We start from the raw sequence: 25,423 nt of genomic DNA, 5'->3' as shown, positions 1-25,423 counted from the left end.
GCTGTTGTAGAAGCAGGTTTCAGAATAATAGTTGTACTTCGATAGACACAGGTTTTTTTTTTTACAGTTTGGATGATAAGTTCTGCACAAGGTTCTGGCTTCTTTGGCTTGTATATGTATGACCTGGGGGTGGCTTTTGTTGACTTTATTTCATTTCTCCCACTCATCTTTTGCTTTGTAGGCTTGACAGACGGGTAAATTTCTCAAAATAGGAACCTGTCATTTAATACTTAATGTCACTCTGACACGGGCCACCTATCTTGCAATTATTTATGTAATTGCCTCATCCACTTTACAGCTAGTAGTTTTTTCTGAGCAAACTAATTGGCTATAAGATAATTGGAACTGCTTGTCAGAAAACCATGTAGCTTTACAAAAAAACCAACATGTGTTTTAAGTTGCTTTTATATCCTACTTAAAGGTGAAGCCATGTTGTCTTCTAATTATATATATTCTTTTTTTTTTCCTCCTCCCACCCTCGTCCCCTTTCATTTTTTCTCTATCTCCAGGCATGAGTTTGACTCCGAACAAATCCCTGACTTGACAAAAGATGTCTATATTCAGGATATACACTGTGTGGGTTCACTCTGCAAGCTTTACTTTCGTGAACTCCCCAATCCTTTGCTCACTTACCAGCTCTATGAGAAATTTTCAGTAAGATTGTTTTTTTTTCTCCCCCCTCCTTACTGTATGGGTGTCTTTAATTGTGTTTCAGAGATTTCTTAACATTTTTTTCTATGGACAATTTGGAGAAACAAAATCACATGTAAAATAAGTGGCACATTCCCTGTATATCATTGCTTTATATTTCTATGAGAATCCATTCATTCTTCCGGGATATTATGGAACATGAAGTTTGGGATAGCATTTCTCTGGGGAAAAGAAGCTTTAAGTTTATTTAGAGTTGCAGCGAAATCAGTTGATTGTTTCTACTTGGGAACTAGGTTTAGTTGACAGTGCCAGTGTGGATTTAAGAGACCTCAATTCAAGTCCCAAGAGGTCCAGATAACTGAATAACCCTCACAGCTGTTTTGCCAGGGAGGAATATGGGAAAAATCTCCTATACGAGGGGTGTCCGATCTTGGCAACTTTTAAGGCTTGTGGACTTCAACGTACCAGAATTCCCCAGTCAGCAGAGTTGCCAGCGTTGCACACCCCTGCCTTATAAACCGCTGCATATTGGAACTGGTACAGAATACCAAAGTAATACATAACATCCTGTGATTTAGGACAGCCAAAAACTTAGCTAGGCATTTATTTTTGCTCTGCATTATGATTTTTATTAGTATTCCTCTGTAAGGCTTTAGGAAAAAAGAAATAAAGGTGTGTGCTGATATTTGTGTCCTCCCCCCCTTTTTTTCCCCCCAGGATGCTGTATCTGCTGCAACCGACGAAGAAAGACTGGTGAAAATCCATGATGTCATCCAGCAGTTGCCACCACCACACTACAGGTGTGTGTACACGGCTATTGCACAATTATTTGGATTGTGTTTACACAGCCTGATGATTATGTTATTTAAAAAAGAAGCCTAGGTGACTTTGTGGAAGCCCGTGTCCTATTTTCCCTGCAGACATAGCAGTGTACCTCTATTAACACTAATCTGCATCCACACCCTGTTTTACAAGCAATGTCCTTTCTGCCTTCCTCATTCCATACGTGGTAGTAAAATCATTCTTTAAAGACGTGGATGTTTTTAGTTTGTTCAGCAGGTAAGCTGACTTTGTTTTGGCTAAAGGACTAAGCAGAATCTGGCCTGGTTAGTGTTTGGATGAGAAATTGCTAAGGACATGCAGGTTTTGCATTAGGCCAGGGAGTTAAAAAAAATTGTAGTCCTCAACGTACGACCACAGTGGAGCCCAACATTTTTTTGTTGCTAAGTGAGACACTTGTTAAGTGAGTTTTGCCCCATTTTATGACATTTGCCACAGTGGTTAAGTGAATCACTGCAGTTGTTAATAACACGGTTATTATTGACTTGGCTTGTCAGAAGGTTGCAGAAACCGATCACATGACCCCCCCCGGGACGTATCAACCGTCATCAATATGAGTCAGTTGCCAAGCGTTTGAATTTTGATCATGTGACCCTGGGGTCGTAAGTGTGAAAAATGGTGCTAAGTCATTTCTTTTCAGTGTTTTGTAACTTTGAACAGTTTCTAACTGAACGATTGTTAAGTCGAGGACTCCCTGTTCATGAAGAGATGGACTTGTCTGTCCTGTAAGTTGCTGGTTTACTGAGGATCCCATCTTCCCTCTGTGAAATTAAGCAGCCGAGTGCATATCCTGAAAGATTTATGGTGACACAAGGCTGCCTTCCACTTTATTTAAGCTCGGTCACAAGACAGATAACTCATCCCTGTCCTCTCTGGTGATACTCCATGAAGTGGGCGTGGAGGCATCATGCAAAACTCAGCATGCCTCCTAGGGATATAAAACTCCAAGGGCGCGAAAGGGGAACAATTTTTTAAACAAATTATGGGCTCTTATCTTGCCCCTGGGGCGGAATTGCCAATTAAAAATTTAATAGAGTGGAAATGCAAGTCTAACTCTGTGCATCATGGCAAGAGATAGCAGATGTGCTTAAGAGTCAGCAGGGAAGTAGGACGGCTCATCTCAATGCTATATCCGCATTAAGAATAAGATGAGGATGCTGGCAGAAGTGAGTCAGACGAGCGGTTTGGAGATCTGGAAAACATTTAGAGATTTTCTTTTTGCTGGCTTGGAGAACGTTGCTGCTGCTTGCTACATACAGTATGTGGGCATCCAGCATCAGAGGAAGGGCAGGTTGTGGTTGGGAACTTGATCCTTGGATCAGATGTCTAGCTCAGCATGCCGTAGAAACGGAATCTGAAGCCCATTTTGGGATGAAAACAAATGGATCTTACGAAAGTCTAAGGTTTCTTGCTAATTTTTAGCACAGTGAAGGCCAGGTAGAATATTGAGGGCTGCTGTATCTGTTCGTGTACTTGCTCCTTTGCTTCATACAGCTTTGTAGAATTAGGAGGTCTGGCAATTGTTCTTTTCCTTGCCACATCACCTTACCCATCCCTGTTTAGAGCAAGGCTATCCAGTTCTGGGAGTTGACCCCCCCCAGGTCTTAAAGTTGTCAAGGTTGGACACCCCAGGTTTAGAGGAAGTAGCAGTTTGGAGTGCCTACATTCTTTCTTAAGCATGACCTGAATAGCTTAGCTCAGGGCTATTTGAATGTTTGAGTCATCAGCATAAGGGGCCGAAAGCTCGGTTTCCATCCTGTTTTGTACTAACTTGGATTACTGGGTTATATTGCAATACAGGTCCTCAATTTATGACCACAATGGATGTCATCCTAAACTGGGAAGCAGAATCCAGGGGAAATTAACTGTGCTTTGTTTTAAAGTATCTTAGATATTGATACTCAAAATATCATTAGTTCCTAGAATTATTTGAAAGGATCCATGTGTCCCTCCTATATGCAAAATCTACTAACAAAGGTTTAGCATATTTTTATTGGTCAGTTATGCAATCACTTGATGCCCCTTTCAACATCTGAACTGGACCTTCTGTCTCTCTTTCTTCTTCTTCTTCTTCTTCTTCTTCTTCTTCTTCTTCTTCTTCTTCTTCTTCTTCTTCTTCTTCTTCTTCTTCTTCTTCTTCTTCTTCTTCTTCTTCTTCTTCTTCTTCTTCTTCTTCTTCTTCTTCTTCTTCTTCTTCTTCTTCTTCTTCTTCTTCTTCTTCTTCTTCTCTCTCTTTCTTCTTCTTCTTCTTCTTCTTCTTCTTCTTCTTCTTCTTCTTCTTCTTCTTCTTCTTCTTCTTCTTCTTCTTCTTCTTCTTCTTCTTCTTCTTCTTCTTCTTCTTCCCTCCGTTCTTTCTTTCTCTCTCTTTTTTCCCTGCATAGGAAAAATATACACATTCCTTAAGCTAGATAATGTTCTAGAGGCTCCCTCTAATGGTCATCAAAGATGGCAGTTGCCATTTAGAAAACAGTAATGGAATCTCACAATGTCTATATAAATCTTGACTGCTGGAGACATCTTGCAGTATATTGATCCACGTGGCATATATTTGTCTTCCTTGGTTTTTGCAATGCAACAAGGAAGCAAAGAGTTGGCCATTTTTCAAAAAGCAAAATATTAGTCTATTTAGGGTATTTTTCCCAATCCCCCTTTAGCTTGGCTTTTTTTTTTTTTTTAAACGGTGGCATCATAGGCTAATTTATCTGAAATTCTTGCCTTTTTTCCAGGACTCTGGAATTCCTTATGAGGCATTTGTCACACCTGGCTGAATATTGTGCCATCACAAACATGCATACAAAGAATTTAGCCATTGTCTGGGCACCAAACTTACTAAGGTATCTATTGATTGCAGACATTGTAGGAAAAAAGCCATGTTAGTCTATGATAACCAACAATAGAGGGATTTGTTTGTTTGTTCATTCATGTCAGAAGCATCACAATTAAAATAAGGCATACTAAGTGACATGGAATTTAAAATATAAGATCAAAATATGTACGAGTTAAACAGATCTTGCCCCCAAACTAGCAACATTGTGTTCTGTTGCACTGCCATGAGGTCCTTAAGTGTACACTGATGAGGACACAAAGGGCAGGCATTTTTGTGTTGTTGTCTGCAAGTCACCACAATCACAAAGGACAGAAGCCACCGGATAGCCCTATTTGTTCAGTGTGTCTCTGAATCTTGTAGCACATGGAAATTAAATTGCATCTGTTGAAGTAAGCTGTAGCTCATGATAGCTTACACCTTTTAATAACATTTGTTAGAAAAGTTCCACCAGCACTTTTTATGTTTAAAAAGCTGTTGGAAAACAAAAGTGTTTTTATATAGTGTGAGAGTGGCTTTATAATATTTTAACTTTTTGTCAAGATTTTTTTTTTTTAAGGAAAAAGTGGAAAATATTCATTGAGAAATTGGCACCAGCTAGGTAATGATTGATTTGTAAAGAAACAGCAGGACAGGTTGGGTACTTACTTAGAGCCAGAAAGTTAAGCTTTACTTGTTGTTAACTAGAAAGACGCTTGGCTCATGTCAGATGTTACACCTGTGGCTTTATCAGGAATTAGCTTAGTGATAGACTAAGCTTTATCTCTGTTAGAAAAGACGGCCACAGGTAATACATTCTCACAGAGAAATTATGAACCCCTCTTTTGCAAGAAAGGGTGAAGGATTCTTTTCCTATTCACAGATGCAAAGTCCATATGTAAGTAACTGCTCTGTATTACACTACGGGAGAGAGAATACACAAGCTATCAATTTATGTCTCTGGAGCACAGTTTGTGTAGACTTCACACTACGACTCCTATGCAAATATTTGTTCCTTTGCAAAAGGAACTGTCAGTGGTGGCTGGAGGGAGGCTAATGTTCCCCCTCTTTTTCCTAGATCGAAACAGATAGAATCTGCTTGCTTCAGTGGAACAGCAGCTTTTATGGAAGTGCGAATCCAATCCGTGGTTGTGGAATTCATTCTCAATCATGTGGACGTCCTTTTCAGCTCTAAACTCAGCTCCGTTATTCGAGAGAGTGCAGGTATGTGTGTCTGAGTCAGAAATAAACCAAAACAAACCTTAAAAGGGTAGGCAAAGCAGTGTGTCAAAGTTTTCATTTTTCTGCTTGGCTGATCAAATAGAGAAATGCAGCTTAATAGAAAACTACCTCACATACACTGGAGGCTAATGAAGCTTAGCGAGTGTCCTACAACAGATGTCCGTCATGGAAAATGGTCACTCTGTTTAACAATTGCATACCATGCAGAGCTCTCTAACTCAGTGGACTTCAGACCTTTCAACTTTAAGACTTACGGACTTCAACTCCCAGAATTCCTCAGCCAGCCAGGATTTCTGGGAGTTGAAGTCCATAAGTCTTAAAATTGCCAAATTTGGAGATCCCCTGCCCTAACTGTAGAGCGTCCATTATAAAAGCATGTACCAAGCCTTTGTTCCACCATCACAATTGTAAAATATATTTTTCCCCCCCCCCCAAGTTGGGGGATTCCATTTTAGCTTGAGTGACACCAGTAGTCTCAGAGTTTGGCAAACATTTTCCCCTGACTGTCCCCATGGTCACCATTCTGGCAGAGTTATGTTTATAGGAAATTCAGCAAATTGTTTAGAACATCAGTGGACAATAAACTTTAGGACTTCTGTTGGTGCTAAACCATGCCTGCCTTCCGTACAGAGCAGACAAATACTGAATTTACATATTGTTCTTTTTTTAAAAAAAACCTCTATTATAAAAAAACCCTAAAGACATATAATTGGATGGGTTTCACAACCTATTAAGCCATTAACGATGGCTTAAAAGTCATACTGGTTGAATTCACACAACATACTAAGGCAGGGGTCTTCAAACTTGGTCCTTTTATGACTTGTGAACTACAACTCCCAGAATTCCTCAGCCAGGCACGCTACCTCTTGACTTGTTGATTACTATCTTCAAAATGTGAAAAAGTGCTAAATGCAGTAGAATTTCTCCTGTGAGGTTTTTTTTTTAAGAGATGGTTTCTGAACTCACTGGGCTTAGCAATATCTCTGCTAGAAGCAAGTCAGTAATGTTTAAGTGTTAAAAGCTATACACAGTCTTAAAACAGTATTTTCTTGAATTTAAATTGGGAGTAAAACTCACCGACTTCTTTTTTGGGGGAGGGGGGGAAATAGCATTTTGCAAAACATTTTATATTAATGAAGGAGCTTGTTAAGGCCATTATGTGGGAAAAGAGACTCCTTTTCAAGTCTTTATGGCGGTAAAATTATAGAAGTAAAAAAAAAGAAAACGGTGACTCAAAACTGAGTTCCAAGTCCTATTGTGTACTGAAGGGAAGGAAAAATAATTTGATGGAGTGTCCATTATGTGAAACCCAAACTTTATTTTTTTTTCCTTTCCAGACTTTCTTGGAAAAAGCATAAATGTGTTTTGAAGACTCCCTGCTTAAGTCTTGCGATAAAGCAGTGTTTCCCAAACTTGACAATTTTAAGGCATGAGGACTTCAACTCCCAGAATTCCACAGCCAGCAACGCTGGCTGTGGAATTCTGGGAGTTGAAGTCCACATGCCTTAAAATTGTCAAGTTTGGGAAACACTGCGATAAAGGACATGTTTGGCTCTATTTCAGGAAACTCTTTCTTCACAGGCTCTCGTAACTCACGCCGTTCTCTCTCTGCTTTGCCTTGTGTTTCTGTGGCAGGTCACAGTTCCTTGTCGCGACCTAAATCTTTGCTGGTGTCCTCCCCCTCCACAAAGCTGCTTACCTTAGAGGAAGCCCAAGCAAGGACACAGGCTCAGATAAATTCTCCGGCCCCTGCAGATAGCAAATACATCGAAGTAGGCGAGGGACCCGCTGCTTTGCAGGGAAAGTTCCATACCATCATAGACTTTCCATCTGAAAGGTAGAAGGATTTCTCTGTCTGTCAGTCTCTCTGTCTGTCTGGGTGTAATTGCATTGTCCTAAATCAGTGGTTCTCAACCTGTGGGTTGGAACCCCATTTGGGGTCAAACGACCATTTCACGGGGGTCGCCAAACAACGCAGTCCGCCATTTTTTCCCCCTTTTCCTTAGCTGTGCTACTCCCTTTTATTCTATTGGCTTTTGAAAGCCAATAAAATAGACTCTCTTGAATAGAGTCTAATTCTATTGGCTTTCAAAAGACAATAGGAATTGTCCAGGCTGTCTCTGCCCTGCTGAGCCCGCCAAAAGTCCCATTCTGCAAACGGTGCTGCACCAGTTGAGTAGTCCTCAACTTACAACCGGTTGAGTAGTCCTCAACTTACGCCCGGTTGGGGGTCGCGGCATTAAAAAGGTTGAGAACCACTGTCCTACACTTAGTTTTTCCATGGTTATGTTGGGACAGTTTTGAAATTGAAACATAACGTTCTTCATTCTTTCTCAGTGTACGTCTGTAAATGCTGCTGGCTTGCATAAAGGATGTGGACTTGTAACTTCTTCATGTCTAAATTGCTAATGTTCTTTTCTGGGGCCACCGTGGAGCCTCCCGTCATTTTCTCAGTGTCCCGCTTTTCTCGCTGTAGAAAGAGACCTCCCAGTAAGATGAAAAAATCTCCCGTGGGCAGCTGGCGTTCCTTCTTCAATTTGGGAAAATCATCCTCTCTTTCCAAACGGAAACTGCAGCGCAACCCAAGTGAGCCATCGGAAATGAAGGCAATAGCTCTGGCAGGTAAGGGTGCCCTGTCTCCACAACCGCAAGAGACTGTGCTGCATGGATGCTTCTGGTGTACTCCAGATGGGCTGGGTTTTTTTTTTTTAGTATTGATCATTTTAAAATAAATCACCACATGCTCTGCTTGGAATGTAATTCAGAAATGCCTAAATTCTTCCTGTTCCACAGAGGCATTTATCGATGGGGACATTGCTCTAATTTCTTAGCATGTATTGCTAAAACAGCCTTTGTAGGATCAGGAGCACTCTTGTGGAGCTGAATTCTCCTCATTGCAGCATGAAAACATACTTTGTTATTAAGAATAGAGTAGAATCTGGTAGGGACCTTGGAGGTCTTCTAGTCCAGCCCCCTGCTCAAGCAGGAGAACCTATACTATCTCAGACAAGTGTCTGTCCAGTCTCTTCTTTAAAATCTCCAGTGATGGAGTGCCCACGATTTCTGGTGGCAAGCTGTTCCACTGGTTAATTGTCCTCACTGTCAGGAAGTTTCTCCTTAATTCCAGGTTGCTTCTCTCTTTGGTCAGTTTCCAACCATTTATTTTTCTCCTGCCCTCTGGTGCTTTGGAAAATAAATTGACCCCCTCTTCTGTGTGGCAGCCCCTCAAATACTGGAACACTGCCATCATGTCTCCCCTATTTCTTGTTTTCTTTAGACTAGCCAAACCCAAGTTCCACAGGCGTTCTTCGTATGTTTGGGTCTCCAGGCCTTTGATCCTCTTAGTTATGTTCATGGTCAGTCCACTGTGCTCTTGCAAAACCTTTGACCAGTCTCTGCTTCACTTGAGTCCTATAGTAATTGTTTTAAAGACTAAAGATTCAGCTCTGCAAAGAATCTGACATCTTCTTTTAGACCAGTGCTTTCTCAACCTTGTGCAACCTGAAGATGAGTGGACCTCAACTCCCAGAATTCCCCAGCCAGCATGGCATACCCTAGCTGCCTGGGCAATTCTGGGAGTTGAAAACCACTCATCTTCAGGTTGCACAAAGTTGAGAAGCACTGTTTTAGACAAATACGTTTTCGTCTCTGGGGATTTTCATCTCATTTTATTTTTATTTTATTTATTTTATTTTTAAAATTTATAAGCCGCCCCACTCCCGAAGGACTCTATTTTAAATATATTGCATCTTTTTGTTTCTGGCTGACCAGGAGGAAGAGGAGAGAGTGGAACCCTACGCTCCACCAAAAGTGAAGAGTCTCTTTCATCTTTGCATGCTATCGATGGCAAGTTGGCTTTTGTTTATATTTTCCTAAGAGCTGCTTCTACGGGCAGCAAAATGTGAATATCACATCTACAAAGAATTAGGAGGCAAAGGTCTCAGGAGGCATGTTTGTGTCTGTATTAGGTGAAGAAACGTATGCTTTTTTTTAAGCCTTAATATGTCACTTTTTACCACCATCCCTTTTTTTGGGTGCAATTTTGGGGAGAAAAAGAGTCTTTCCCTTAAATAATATGCACAGAAACCTTGAAAGTTTCTTTCTTGTTTCCCCAGTCCTAGCAAGAAAAACTGGGTGGGGGAACGCTAACATAGATGTGGGTAGGTGCATAATATCTCTGTATTTTTCACAGAAAAGCAAAGAGCAACCGACCATTTTATATAACTGGAACATTTCCATAACTGGGCAAAGTACTCACGACTTGTCTTCTCTCTCTCTCTCTCTCTCTCTCTCTCCCTCTCTCTCTCTCTTTTTCTTTTTTTTGCCAGGTGAGTCTAAACTCTTTCGACCCCGAAGACCAAGGTCGAGCAGCGACGCTTTATCCGCTTCTTTCAACGGGGAATTGTTGGGGAACATGAATCGTTGCAATTCTTACGACAACCTGCCCCACGACCAAGAGAGCGACGGAGATGAGGGACACCTGCAGGTTCCCGCCCTCATCTCCCCCAGGTTGGCGGAGGACGTTGATCTGAGCCCTCCTGAGATCGGAGTGGCTAGTTTGGATTTCGACCCCATGTCTTTTCAGTGCAGCCCCCCCAAAGCAGAATCCGAGTGTCTTGACAGCAGCACCTCCCTGTTGGAGTCAGTGGACTATAACAAGGACAAGCCAAGCGTCTTTAAGAAAGAGCTAGACTCGGGCAGCCAATCTCATACGCCCTACAGTGCCACCAGCTCGGAGCCCGTTTCTCCTTATCAAGAAAAAAACCCGAGTCCCTTCTTCACTCTGGATCTGAGCCCAGCTGAAGACAAGCCCTCAAAGCTCCAGCCTTTCTCCGAGAAGCTCACCTGTGCCTACTCCCCCAAGTTGGCTCAAAAGCCAGTCAGATCGCCACCGCTCCCTGCCTCCGAACCCGTTCCTTATGCTCTCCCCAGCCGAATGCCCGACGTGGTTACTGGAGGGGGGGTGTCGGAAAGCGGCGGCCCTTCGGATTGGACTAAAAAAAACACTGACCACAACGAAGCTTCAAGCGTGTCCCTTTCCCAGCTCATGGGGTCACCTTTGAAAAGCAGTGCAAGCAGGCCTGGTGAAGAACCCCAGCAAGAATTCCAGAATGCGGGAGATACCAAGAAAGCAGAGTTTCAAGAAGAGGTGGAACAACTTGCTCTCGGCAGCGGCCAGAGTAAACCTGTACCTTCTGGACTGACACAGCCAGGTACAGTGTGTTTTCCTCCATTTTTTCTTTAAGTTCACAAGCCGCCAAGCTCTTGCTTCTCTGCACACCTTTAAAAAGAGAGGGAAACACTGGTAATAATGATAATAGTAGTAATAATAATGACAATAACAATAACAAAATATGTGTCTTCCAGAGCCTATAGATGCTGCTTGGGTCTTGATAGCGAACATTAAAAGAACCTTAAGCTTCTCTGCAGCCTCCTTGTATCACACAAAACAAACAAACAAACACCCCACAACCCTGTGAATATTTTATATAGCCCTGTCTCTCTTCACTTTTTTCATAACATGAGACGATGTCTTCCCATCAAAACGCTTCCTTGATAAAACTTTATATTTTTATAACTAACCATGTAAATAAATAAATTTGGCTGCACTCGAAGGAGGGACGCACGGGCCCAGAGTAACCCGTGATTAAGTTGTGCAAAAGATCCCATCAAGCGATCTGGCATTTTCTTTCTGCACTGTCTCCTGCCCTAGTCGTTAGGACTGCATCAGGAACGTTTAGACAATCTCTTGCGCTTTTTCCACACCGAAACAGCTACCCTGTTTTGCATGCATGGCAGAAGACGCACTGTTGTCGTGCCGAGGAGTGGCCACTGGTGAAATGTTGGACTATTTTTTTAAAACTTATTTTTTTTTTTTATAATGATCTATAGGAATTGCTCACTCTCCTTAGCAGGATAAAGTAAACCATTCTCTTTTGTTTTGTTTTGTTTTGTTTCCACTCTTCTTCCCACTAGGAGCCGTTGCCCTTGACACCCCCCAGGATTCTGTTCCAGTCAATTCCGTTTCTGTTGTCCCTCCTCCACCTCCCAAAAATGCTGCACGAATCCTGGCTCTTGCCCTGGCCGAATCTGCCCAACAAGCTTCAGTTCAATCCCAGAAGAAGCCAGATATTTATTCAGATTGTAGCAACTGTGGGAAAAGTGAGAGTGCAGGAACTCTAGAAAAGTTCCACCCATATCCTGGCTGTGCTGCGGAAAGGCTCCCGTTCTATGCTTCTCTGCCAGAGAACCCGCTCAATTTTCAGATGGTTGGGGATCCTCAAAGAAGCGGATTGCCTTTAGTTCAGGGCCCCGAAAGCAGTGACATGTCTGAAGGCGACGACCATCTCCATGTTGGCACATCTGAACATCGGGACCACTCCACTTTCTCTAATAACATGGCAGGAGACCTTCACGGGCTGGGTACTAACATGGGCTGGGACCACTCCCACTTCTATCCGTGTACAGTGGGGGACACGCACCTTCTTACCGAATCTTTTGCCCCAGAAGATCAGAGTCATCTTCATTCCTGTCCTGAACGAACGGTTCAGGCGGAATCATCTACAGAGGAGATATCAGTGGAAAGTCCTCCTCTGCATGCTGGTATCCCTTTGGATAAGAACCAGGCCAACAGGATTCATCTTCCCATCTGTAAAATGGAGGACAGACTTCACTTTCCTTCAGATCTGGCCTGCGTCATGAAGAACCACTCGGCAGCTGCCAAATCTAATCCTGGCATGTCCAGACAAAACGTCCCACCTCAGCCTTCCACAGGCACCAGCAACATTACATGGGGGGAAGCAGTTCTTCCTACAGGAAGTCTCCAAGTTCTACCCATAAGACCAGGGGACCAGCCGGCCGTGGGACAGACTCCTCCCACAAAACCTTCAGGAGATTTCAGCCAGGTAAAACATTAACTGGGCTCCGTGCTCCATTCTCTGCCCTCTCTTTTGTTTTTGTACATAGTAATTCAGGAAAAAATTCTGCCCTCAAACGTGACCTGGCATCTACTCCTATCCTTCCCCACCTCGGTTTACTTGATTTTTACTTGGCTTCTCTTTCCTATTTTAATTCATTGCTTTCCTTCTGCCCACGTTCCTTAAGGCGAGTATAGGTGCTCAAGCTTTTTCCATGGTCTTTTAGTTGTTCCTGGGAAAAAATGGAACATTTGAGACTTTGGTTGCTGATTCCTCCTGGGAAAGCAAGATGTTAGCAAGATGCTCTGACGGAGATGTTTTAGGAATGGTCAGATAGAACATTTTGGTTTCCATTGGATGAAGTTTAGGGTGGTCATAACAACCTGTAGTACTAAATTAAGTATAGCAGTAGGGGGTGCTGTTCTGTCACACATTAGTTAACTATAGTAAAATTGTTCATAAGCAGCTATCGTTGTGTTCAACAGGGACCTACTTTGAACCAAATCATTCCATTGCTATTTGGTCCCATTTTCATTAATGACACGGCAGTAGTAAACTAATGCATACCATATGGTTAGCGAAGGATACATGAACATTGCTTAAGATCAGGTTTTTAAATTCTCCTGCCTACAGGGCTAGAAGGTACTATATATGGGCAACCTGTACCAGTGGAATACTTGAACAAGCCTACATTTCTATAAGGTCACCCCAAATTTGAAGTATTAATTCTTAGAAATTGCTTGACTACTTCCTTCCTTTCATCCCGTTGAAATGGATGAAATGTGAATAAAAAGTTGATTGATGTCTTGGCTGTGAATAAATCACCTGCCCTCAAAAGTTGTACTTTTTTCCGCTCCTGCAAAAGCTCTGTTGAGTTGCTAGTTAAAAAAAAGCTAGTTTTGGTTTGTAAGTAATCATCTCGGCAACCCTTTTGGGATTATAACTAATCTTTGTGCTTTCTTCTATCAGGTACAAGGAGAGGCAACTCCAGACAAATTGCTGGAGCCTAGAACAGCCGAGCCGGCTCTCGTCTCAGGCGTTGAGGCCAGTGCTACAATTCAGTGCACTTTGGCCACCCCAGTGTCTCTGTTTCACCAGGGACATTTGGAGAAACCCCGAGAAAATATCAGGGCTCCACCTTTACAGATGAGGTCCGAGTCTGTCCCAGCTCAATCGCCCTATGCTTTTATGCCTCCAGCACCACCTGTGAGGACAATGGAAAGTAAACTGGCAGCCGCCATGCATTCCAACAGCAATGATACGATAAACCCTGCCAATTTCCAAGCTTTTATGGCTTCCCCCTCATTGCCCCTGTCAGCAGAAGATGTGTTGGCACCACCAAACCTGTCTAAGCAGGCATCCCTTCCGTCTGCCTACTTCCCTCCCTCCAAGTCAGAAAGCATGCCAGAGCCTTCAGCGCATCCGAAACCCTCCTCAGCTCATCAATACAGGGCTGAAAATAGCCAGCCCCACCTTTTCCACAGCAAGTCTGAGCAGCATCCAGGCTATCCTTCTCTGTCGGGGGCTCCCCTAAGCTCCCGATATAACGCCCATGCCAGTCAAGGAAAGAGCTCGTACGTCCATTACGCCAAGCCTCGCAGCCGGGTTGAATATCTGTCTTCCCTAAGCCCAACAATGAGGAGCAGCAGCTGTGCGGAGGAAGCTCCACCCTACCCCACCATCCGAAGGGTGCATTCCCTACACGTGTCCACCCCCTCCGCCATCCGATCCGTTCCTATCTCCCGCACCGAGGTGCCTCCCGACGACGATCCCCTTTATTGCCCAAGACCCCTCTTCCAGTACAAGTCATATCAGCCCCATGGCGATTATCACGTCACTCAGTTGCAACCGTATTTTGAGAACGGCCGCGTTCATTACCGATACAGCCCTTACTCCAGTTCCTCCAGCGTTTCTTGTTATACCGCCGGCGAAGGTGGATATTACGACTTGGACCCTTACGGTACAGTGAGGCTGAGACAGTTCCATCCTCTCCCAGGCAGAGATTTTGCATCCTACTCCAAGTTACCAACCAAGAACCTCTATCGCTGTCCTGGTTTACCACCCTACTCCCGGGGAGGTCCCCCTGGGCACCTAGCAGGCAAAGAACATAGTTTCATCAGCAGGGATGTGCCACCTGCCCCTGATGCCAAACCCATGTATGTCTCCTGGGACTTGGAAGATATGGAGAAATACTGCATGCAGTCCATCCGCCGAGAGAGTCGTGCTCGTCAGAAAGTCAAGGGGCCGGTCATGTCCCAGTATGACAACGTAGCCCCTTTGCTGCAAGACGAGGTGCGGGCTACAGACATTGTTCACTTGCGCAGCAAATCTGATCCTGGGAAAACTGGACTCCTGACTGTGGCTGATGGGAAAGAAGGGAGATACCTAGGCAAGGGAGGGGCACCCGAGGGAGAGGAACACTACTACGGGCCCCAGCCAGAACCTGACATTGACCGAGCCCATTACCGCGGGGGTTTTGGCAACGGACAGTCAGAGAAACCTCTGCTCCCTCAGAAACAAAGCAGCCTCAGGAGCAGAAAACCACACGAGGTCGGTTGTAATTCCATGGAGCACAGAATGCACCTTGCACATGAGGCAATCCACAGGCAGCCGCTGGAGGCTAAAAATGCCCCTTCCTATCCCGATTACCGACCAAAGGGCCACCCATCGGAACCCACAGAATCCCTGACATATCAGCACTCGGGTGGGAAATACGTCCCAGCTAACCATGACGTATTGAGACTGAACCACAAAGAGGTAAAGCTGGCAGAGGATAGGCTGGATGGAGAGCGGGCTCGATCAAGACTCCCGGCTGCTCTGGCTGAAAAGCACTCCAGAGACTGCTATAAAGAGAGTGAGCACTATGGACACCCTCCGGGACCACCACCTAAGCCGGAACGGAGCCATAGTCTCCGGTTCCAGCACTCTGAGAGCACACCACGGGATGCCGGTCTCCTGTACCCATACCAAACCCTTGGCAAACGCCAAAGTACAACTGTGGTATCCCAGTATGATAATTTGGATGATTACCATACTATGCCTCAGCACCAAAGAGGGGGAGTTGCACCTTCTTTTACTCATCCACATGGTAGGACTTACGCCACAGCTTTGGGCCAAGGAGCGTTCCTACCATCAGAGCTTTGCCTTCAGAGGCCAGAGACGGAAGTCCATGCAGAGTGAGCTCGGGGGCCGAAGGGATAGAGTGTAAGCAGCCTCTGCTGGACAGTGGACTGGTTTATTTTTTCAATGATGCACAAACATGCACACGAACACACAAAGCAACTCCTTCCATTTTAGCCCTCTTGAGTTTCTGCCCTGTCTAGTCCCTGCCGCTTATAGGGACTGTTTTCTCTTTCTTTTGTTTAACACTAAATGTATAGTTTTATTCCATTGTTTAAATGTAGCTTGCGGCAACCATACAGGCTTTTGTTAAACTTGAAGACGCAACTGATCTCCAGGAAGAGCAGAATCAAGAAGGAAGAGACGAGTTGCACTGTGAATGAGTTTCAGTTTCCGTAGATTTCAAACCATGGCATTTCCCTTCACAGTCACTGTCCTTCTAAGCCACACGCATGTTGTATGTATTGGTAGACATTTCTTCTCCAGACAAAAGTCCCTTGTATGTGATCATTTAGAGGAAGTTTTATGGAATGCCACGCTTTAGTAAATATTTTAACTTGGTCCTTTCAGGTTTTATGCTTCAAACTCTAGGAAAAAATAATAATAATAATGATTTCGCATCGTGTGTAATTCTCCCTTTAATTGTACCACCTCCTCTTATATCTTTTTTGTCTAAATTTTGCTTTTCATAATTGGTCAAAGTGCAAGCCAGTCACAAATTGGGCGACTGGTATCTATAAAAAGGTGGTGGGGTCTAAGGCATGTAACCTGGTCCTTTTCCCCACGAAGAAATCTGTAATAACCTGTTTCGTATATTTGAGAATTTAGGAGTATGAGAGTAAGGAACCATTAATATATTATAAACAGAGCTTTGCTTTTCCAGGTGGTGCCTGTATTATCTCATAAAGGGAATCATCTTCCTGAACATCTTATCCATAGCAAAAGCTTTCAGAAGCTTTTGAACAACAGAATATCCAGGGATTTTCTCCTGAGTGAGAGCCATTGAAAAACACCATGCTGTGTTCCTTCCCCCAGTCATGGATATAGGAGAATTGTGATGTATTTTGTTGTTTCAACAATGGAAATCTGTTTCAACTTCATATTAAGTAGCCTTGTGCCTAGCCTAACCAACAGTGGTCTAGGAAACAATTCTATGTTCTTTCTGATAGCTCAGTTGGTGTTGCTTATCAACTGATCATGATAAGGTCATCATTATAAAATGGTGAAGGTACTACAGATCTAGGAAAATTCCAGTTGGTTTGATGGAAGGGGCAGTGTAATATGTCACAGCACACATGCACCTGTTGTGTAGTGTTTATAGGATAGAGATGGGTGCTTAGTACTTGAACTCTAAACTCCCACCAGTCCCAGCTGGCATGATACTGGTAGCAGATGATGGAAGGAAGTCCCTTGCTCCCCCATACTGTTAGAGAGACCTGTGTGCAGTACATGCCCTATGGGTACACAGCTGACTCCCACTTCTTAAATTTTTATTTTGCCTATTGAAAGGGGATACTGTATTGAATTGTTTTTCTGGAGAAGTTATAAATACACACGGCTCTTAATCTCAGTGTCCTTGCCAGAGCTGAGGTGCGCAGAGGGGCCTTGGGTTTTCATACTGCCTTAGGCTACAAAATGCTCCGCTACAAAAGTTTTCTGAAGTGGCCAGAGTCTATCCCAGGAATAAAGTGCTTTCTGCTTTGAGATCACCACAACAATGTAAAGTTAGAATAAGGCCCGTGGGAAGCATCTGTGTCATTTATCTGTATCTGGGCCCTTGTTACAGCATAGTTGATGGGCATGAACCCAGAATACTACCTACGTCAGGTTTGCCTTGAGGTATCTCATAAGGGTATCAGAAGCTTCTCAAAACCAGCATAATATCAGTTATTCAGATTGTCCCCTAGCTACAGTCAGATTACATTCTCTTGATTTTTCTGATGCATATTTCTTTTGAAGTTCCGATTGTCTTAAGTAGAGATTTAGGGGTCAGAAAATTCACTATGATTTAAGCTTACATCTGTTTTACTCCCCCTTTTTTTTAAAAAAAAAAACACACACCCCTATTTGTTTTTGTTTATGCTGCATAAGTGATAAACAGAGGAAGGGACATTCCAATGCACTTAATGTCTGGAGCAAGCAGGTTTGTTTGTTTGTTTGTTTTTTGGTTTTTTGTTTGCCAAGGTCTTTCCTTGCCCCTTCTAGCAAGCCCAGTTGTAACCCACGAGTAGCACAAGGCCGTTGTGGCTTCCAGCCATTGAGTTACATTGTTCAGTTTTCCTCTAGGATTAGGGCAGGGTTATACCATTGTTTTTAGGATAATTAAGGTTCGGGTAGCAAGACCTAGCGTTCAAACCTGTATCTTCATTTTCCTTGTATTCTCCCCTTACATCAGCCTTACACTACCTGCTGCTCAGAACCAGCCTGATTTCTTTTAACGTCTGTAGCTTTTGTTTCTGTCACTTTTGTACTGATGAATATATGATCCCTCATCTCTTTTTAGGGGAGGAAGAGCCCACTCTACTTAATTTTTAAATACCGCTTTCAATTATGGCCATAAATATCTGAGCTGCATCCTCGGGGCCCCTTGCCTGTCCACCCCTTAAAGCATTTAACCAAAACTAATTTCAACATGGAATGGCGCGTTCACTCACTGAATATTGTCAACTGTTGCGTGGAGCCTCTGCGCGGTTGGGAAAGTGCCATACCAGGTTTCAGCTTGAAAACCCAAGAGTTTAATGGCATCAATTCAGCAAAGTTTCCTGATCTTGAAAGAGCTGCGACAATCGCTCTGTTCCTTCTGTATTTCTATCACTATTTTTTTAAAGCCCTCTTTCCTTCCCACCCCCATGAAAGCCATAGAATTAACTATGCAGGCCTGGTCACGTACCCTGGTTGATTTTGAAATACTGAACTTTAAAGGAGAAGAATCTCCCTCTTCTTTAACAAACCTAATCTAGACTCCACTCCCACACTGTAGGAAGAGTAAGTGTTGTTCATCTTTTTCTGTAAACACTGGGGTTGAGGTGGTTAAAAATACATGCTCATCGAGCAGCCATCAAACCTTAGCTCTGATTAGCTGTGGCAACTGGTCGGCCCCAAGCAGGAGTCTGATGAGGATGGGAACCACTGCTCAGTGGTTGTTCCCTTAAATTTCTTTTCTTTTATGGATGACACTTCAGAGTCTTACTGTAGAATGTGCTCCCATCTAAATCAAGGTTTGTATGTGTGCTTAAGAGGAAAACCTTTCCTCCCTTGATAGCATTAGAGGGGCCTTTGTAGGTCCTGCATCCTTGTTCCTAACTTTAAAACAAGTTTTAATCAGGGCTAAAAGTTTATGCAGACGATAGTGAAAAACATTGTGCCTAGGTCTTTGCAGATGTAATCTGGGGAGGGTGGGCTTGCCGCTTGGAGGGAGGGTCACAAGTATTGCACAGTTCTGACCAAAACCACCACAGGCAACAAAATTTGCTGGAAGCGATGTTCCCCTTCAGCCCAAGAGAGATGGGTCCCCCCCTTGTATGCGTTCTCCCAGTTTCAATTTGATAGGTTGATGGTAAGAAAGCATCACTAGCCTGACAATGCAGCGTTTGGGAATGGTATTGTAGACTTTAGAGGATTCTGAATTTAATTTTTAAAGGTGGCTTCGGCATGACATTTTCTCCAGATTTTTCTGCTGTGGAAACTGAGGCAACGGGCATGGTACACTTTTAACGTGTGCTCAGTAACTTCAGCGTTTCCAGTCAGTTTAATATTGTACAGCTCCGTTTCAAAACGAACAAGAAATGATTATTGTGTGGTTTTATTTTCCTGCTGTGGAAACTTGATTCGTCTTTTTGAGCCACCTGAGAGACTCCTCTCGGAAAGATGGGGGAGCTCTCCGAGTGTTCTCTTTTTAATTTATATAGTGTCTTATTTTTTATTATTTTTATTTTTTACTCTTGTGCGTAAGAACTGGTATAAAATGTATATGCCGACGAGCTCATGTTCTTTTATGTAAATATTTTTTGTGCATCCCACTTCCTCCCTTCCTTTGTAAATATTTAGATTCTCATTTCTCCGCGCTGTACGGGGACGGATGTGTTCATTTACTATTCTTATTTTTAATTTGTACTGTAATGCTATGACCAGACTTCAGGTGTCTTGTGCTATTAAAAACAAAACAGAACAACCTAACAGTCCCACAAACCTCAGATGTACCACTCAGCAATTAATGAAGCCAGGTTAAAGTCTTATGTTGTGGTGGTCTCCGTTATTTTCCCTGTATTTTCATTTACAGAGTTTGTAAAGTCGTAGTTTGGACCATTAAAATTGCCCACGACAGATAGCACCACTATGATTTTCCAAACACAATGGTTTATCTTTATCCTGAACACATAAGCGAATCCTATCAACACCAACATTCACATTTGCATCTATACTTTCCATGCAACATATGAAATTGGAGCTAAAAACCACTGGTTTTCATTTTACTACGTTCATCATACAGCTTGGCCTTTCTTTGTTAAATGATTGGTATTCTATTGAAATAACATCACCATCATCCCACAGATCTTTTCTACTTCATTGAAGAGTGTTCAAAGTAACCTTTTCTCCCCTACATGTTAACTGACCTGAAGCCCTTTTTAAAAAGGCGAGTGAGGTTCAAGGATCCAACAGTCCAAATTACAGTTGAGTAAATATTGCGTAAACACAATAGGAACCACAAGCTTTTTTTGCAAAACAAAATCATTCTTGGTTCTGGGGGTTTTTTCTGCATAATTTTACCATTTTAATTGCTTTTCTATTTATCTTTTTGTGTTCTGGTACAGAGTTCCCCAACGTTTCAAGCTTTGTGGACGGTGGGGGAGGGGGGAATGTTTCCCACTGAGTGGCCTGCAAACGTGTACACATATGCAGCTCCATTTGTGCAAGGGGTGTGCATGTATGCCTGCTGCAAATGGAGCGCACGTGCTCACCTGCTGCTTACACAAATGAGGATGCGCACGCTCGCCTGTCATTTCCACAGTCTGGTTGCAATCAGCCACGGCCCACAAGTTGGGGACCCCTGTTCTAAACTATCCAAAGTCACCTTATCGGAGGGCTGGGCAGCATCTAAATTTAATAAATAAAAGCAGCTGTCAACAATTAACGAAGTACAATACTGAATCTTTTTTTAAATTTCTAGACAACACAATTTTTCCTTTGTCTTTATTTCACTACCTTACAATCACTTTTTAAAAATGGAAGCTATGGAAACGCACATCAAGGGATACACAAAGATGCTGTTCAATTCCACAACACTCCCCCAAAACGGAACTAAAAAAAAAATAAAAAATGCCCAGCTTTCAACTCTATTGAAGCTTCCTACAGTTTTGGTGTCTTAATGCTACCTGAGGATTCACTGCTCACCATACATGGGAGAAAGTTGCTGCTCTTGGGAAATTTATCAGATTCCTCTCATGGGGGGAGGAAATATTACCCCGAATAAGAAGAATCGGTTTGCCCAAATCCACTAATTTTATTGTTTGAACTTTTTGGCGTATCCAATTTAACAAGACTTCGTTTAAAAAAAGAGAAAAAATAGAGGGAGGTTTTCAGTTCCAGAGAATTAGATAATTGCATTAGGTAGTTGCAGATAGGGACATGAGTCATAACTTATGTGCTACTTAACTGCATCTGTGTTCAGGGCCATGACCTAGCAATGTGGTTGTTGTGGTAATTAGTTATGTACTTCACACCCCAGCCATCACCCCCCCAAGCAGGAACTCTTGACTGCTATTTACGTGAAGGAAATCAAATCACTCTTTGTTTGCAACCTGCTTTTATTTCAAGCATATTTTACCCCCCTCTTCAGCCAAAATGCTCCCCAAACAGCATAAGAATAGCCAGCGAAAGAATAAATTGTTGGCCACAGGCTTCCCGTGCGGAAGTTTAACAGGGAAGGGGAGAAGAAAGCATTGGTATTATATTAGTTTTTAAAGAATGGCCTGTATTTGAACACATTTCTTGCCCTTACCAAATAAGCTTGTTCATATTATCTTTATACAAAGCCATTACTCCCTGCAGAGGAGGGGGAAAAAAAGCAACAGTCTGCTGGATAAGGCCACAAAATAAAACAACTCAGGTTATAAGGCCAGTTTGATCTGGTGTTAAGGCAGTAGGCAAGAAGCTGGGAAACCACGGATTCTAGTCTTGCCTTAGCCATGAAAGCTCGCTAGGGGACTTTGCCCTGGGTCAATGGCCAGGAGACGGGGAGTTCTAATCTCGCCTTGGGCATGAAAGCTGTCTGGGTGACTTTGGGCCAATCACCAGGAGACTTGAGTTCTAGTCCTGCCTTAACCATGACAGCCAGTTGGGTGTCTTTAGGCTGGTCAACTCACCTCACAGGGTGGCTATGGGAAAAATAGGAAGAAGGTGCGTTGGATATATTTGCTGCCTTGAGCTATTTGTAAAAGTAGTAAAGGCGGGATATAAATAAATAAATTTGTAATGATTTGAGCAGTCCCCAAATTCTGCTGGGGTCTCTACACTGCTGCCAATTCCTATTGCACATTAGCAAGCCTAGATGGGTTACCACTTAAAAGTGAATTTGATTAAGAAGGAATTTGGAAGAGAATGTACAACTGTAGTGACTTAATCCCTACTTAGAATAATAGACTTTGCACAGCACAGGCTCTGTTGGAATAAAAAGCAGCCAATACTCATTCCCACTGGGGGGCAGTAATTCCCTTTTGCAATTCTTTATGTGATACTCCGGGCTCCTGAAATTCAGTGGGACTCATTAAAACTTGGGCATATGCAGGTCATGGTTTGGGATTTTATTTGTGTTTTAATGAATACAAGTGGGTTATATGCAGAAAAGTATGGTTGAAAATGTTTGATAGAGTGTTCTGTCAAATCTGATGGCTTTCTGAATGTCCTGTCTAAAACCAAAGAATAGCATGAAACTCTTCCTTTATTCTCTCTCTCTCTCTCTCTCTCTCTCTTCTTTCTCACTCTTTCTCTCTCCTCTCTCACTCTTTCTTCTCACTTCTCTCTTCCCTCTTACTCACTCTCTCATTCTTTCTCTTCTTTCTATTTCTCTCACTCACTTTCTCTTCTTTCTTATTTCTCACTCTTTCTCTCTTCTCTCTCACACTCTTTCTTCTCACTCTTCTCTGTCTCTGTCTCTGTCTCTCTCTCCCCCCCCCCGTCTCCATCTCTGTCTCTCTCTCTCTCTCCTGTTTACTTACAGTACCACCCTTGCAACATCATTTTCTCTATTGGAAGGGCTTACCATCTCAGAATATTTACTTTAGCCCTGTACTGGTGGACCTCAACCTATTCATTAATTAATTCTGGTTCCAACTGGTTGTAAGTCAAGGACTCTTCTGAGCCACAATCCCTCTTTATTCTCCTTTTGTTTGACCACCCATCTAATTGACCAACCAATTTCTACTTGAGTATACCAGTGAAAACACCAAAAGCTTTTGCTATTCCTAAAGGGTACAAAAGGTGGGACCCTTAATGTTGGGTGGCTGCCCAAGCCATCCTCAACTCATTCTTGGCTCCCAACTCCCAAAAAAAAGGATTGTGAGTATCCTTCCATTCCTCCTCCTATATGGAGGGGCTTGGGACAACAAAACTGGTTGCAAATATTTATTCCAATGGTTTTTAACAGCCTAGCTTTTGAAAACTGATGACCTCTCTGTGTTCCCTTTCAGTTTTACAGTCTAGGGCAGTGATGGCAAACCTTTTAGAGACCGAGTGCCCCAAAAACTGCCCCTGCCCCTGCTCTACCCCCCGCTCTACCCCTCGCCCCACCCCCATCCCCCACCCCACCTGCCTGCAGGGCCACTCACCGCCTCCAGGGCCCGCCACAGATCGCCCAGGCAGCCCAACAGCGCTATGGCAGTCACGCCTTCTGCCCACGCCCCGCAGCATCAACTGTGCACAATGGGGTGTGAGGGCAGAGTCTTGTCTACACTGCCTGGCTGCCATGTCCTTGGCTGCGCTGCTCCGAGTGGGCCACGCTCGGGGCGACTCTCCTTCAGGGGGGCTGCTGGGGAGGAGGAGTCACAAGGGGAGATGAGGCTGGGGCAATGGCACGTGTGCCCACAGAGAGGGCTCCAAGTGCCACCTCTGGCACCTGTGCCATAGGATTGCCACCACTAGTCTAGGGAAATTTGACATTAAGAATTCTCCCAAATTTAAATTGGGAGGATATTAATTGGGGGAAAGGAAGGCTCGCCTTGTGGAGTTATCATTTGTCTTTAGCTAGACAACCTTTTTAATGCCGCGACCCCCAACCGGTCGTACGTTGAGGACTACTCAACTGGTGCAGCACCGTTTGCAGAATGGGACTTTTGGTGGGCTCAGCAGGGCAGAGACAGCCTGGACAATTCCTATTGGCTTTTGAAAGCCAATAGAATTAGTCTCTATTCAAAAGAGTCTATTCTATTGGCTTTCAAAAGCCAATAGAATAAAAGGGAGTAGCACAGCTAAGGAAAAGGGGTGGTGGTGAAATGGCGGACTGCGTTGTTTGGCGACCCCCGTGAAATGGTCGTTCGACCCCAAATGGGGTCCTGACCCACAAGTTGAGAACCACTGAGCTAGACACTAGCTTGAATCATCCCCGGTCCTTGGTGATCTATAGAATGTTGTCACTTTGCGGGTGTTACAACAAAAGGAGCTGTCAGAAAGCAGGATTGTTGTGGCTATTAATAAGCCTCTCAACTGAGGTGACGTTAAGAGGCTGAAGCTGTTGAGTGCGGCTAAACAGCTGATACAACATTTGCTTTGTGGTGTCAGACATAGTTTCTTTATCACATGAAATATGGGTGTTTTTTTTTTCTTTACTTGGATCATAAAGAGCCAAGCTGAAGTTCAAAATAAATGCTAGAATGGGAAGGCAACTTGGGGTGGGGGGTGGGGACTCCTGATACCTAGATTTCCCCTCCTGCCACACACACCCTCCAAACAAAGGCAGTGACTAGGGGGCACATATCCAAAATATCTAGAAAGCACCAAGTGGTGCCCTTTGCACAAGAAGATTTGAATTTGGAACGCCGGTATTTTAAAAACCTTTCTCCGTGTACTTGGCATGCAACAAAGCAGAAGCTTCATTAGTATTCTTAGGAAATACAAATGATAGATGGAATCGGCTCGGAATTTTTATGGAAGTGTGCTCACCTCATCCGTAAGTGACAAAGACAGATTTGACTGGGGAATGACCGCTCTGCCAAGCCATTTTGCGCACCCAGAGGCCTCCTGTAGCAGCCATTTTGTGCGAGTGCCCACAGGCTCAAAAAGATGATCCGTTGCTGCATGTCACCCAGGCAGGAATTTACCAGCATAAAAAGAGCTTTATAAATTAGTTAAGGTTAGTAATTCCACCCTCCGAATCCTTGAACCAGGAGGAGTAAATAACAAGTGATATTGAGAGTACTAATTTTAGACAGGTACTTTTGAGATTCTGGGAGAAAGGAAATTATTTGAGAAAATCCCCAGTTGATGAACATCAAGCAGATTGCTCATGCTCAGTATTCAAAAATTGAAGAAAGCCCTTGATTTCCTTCCTTCCTACCTTCCTTCCTTCCTTCCTTCCTTCCTTCCTTCCTTCCTTCCTTGTTTATTTCTTCTTCCTTCTCTCCCTATTCCTTCCTTCCTTCCTTGTCTATTTCTCCTTCCTTCCTTCCTTCCTTCCTTCCTTCCTTCCTTCCTTCCTTCCTTCCTTCCTTCCTTCCTTCTTTGTCTATTTCTTCTTCCTTCCTTCCCTCCCTATTCATTCCTTCCTTCCTTGTCTATTTCTTCTTCCTTCCTTCCCTCCATCCCTCTCTCCCCTCCCTTCCTTCCTTCCTTCCTTCCTTCCTTCCTTCCTTCCTTTCTT

General features: G+C 43.4%; 1 protein-coding gene across 3 annotated transcripts in view; it reads left to right on the top strand.

Annotated features, from left to right (window-relative positions):
• The window catches only part of ARHGAP32 (Rho GTPase activating protein 32), a 157,443-nt gene extending 137,637 nt beyond the window's left edge, over positions 1-19,806 (top strand). For all 3 annotated transcript variants that reach the window (XM_039334513.1, XM_039334515.1, XM_039334516.1), the window contains 10 exons: positions 510-654; positions 1,369-1,451; positions 4,218-4,325; positions 5,373-5,518; positions 7,172-7,373; positions 8,013-8,158; positions 9,308-9,382; positions 9,865-10,749; positions 11,513-12,441; positions 13,423-19,806. In XM_039334513.1, the coding sequence (XP_039190447.1) occupies positions 510-654; positions 1,369-1,451; positions 4,218-4,325; positions 5,373-5,518; positions 7,172-7,373; positions 8,013-8,158; positions 9,308-9,382; positions 9,865-10,749; positions 11,513-12,441; positions 13,423-15,633 (4,930 nt within the window). In that variant the 3' untranslated portion in view covers positions 15,634-19,806. The remainder of the gene's footprint in view (positions 1-509; positions 655-1,368; positions 1,452-4,217; positions 4,326-5,372; positions 5,519-7,171; positions 7,374-8,012; positions 8,159-9,307; positions 9,383-9,864; positions 10,750-11,512; positions 12,442-13,422) is intronic.
• The last annotated feature ends 5,617 nt before the right edge of the window (positions 19,807-25,423 follow it).

The sequence above is a fragment of the Crotalus tigris genome, unplaced genomic scaffold (genome assembly GCF_016545835.1).
Source record: "Crotalus tigris isolate CLP2741 ecotype Arizona unplaced genomic scaffold, ASM1654583v1 scf7180000017631.5181431, whole genome shotgun sequence".
Taxonomy (NCBI): Eukaryota; Metazoa; Chordata; class Lepidosauria; order Squamata; family Viperidae; genus Crotalus; species Crotalus tigris.
Note: the sequence above shows the minus strand (reverse complement) of the source record. Positions and strands in the feature narration are given on the sequence as shown.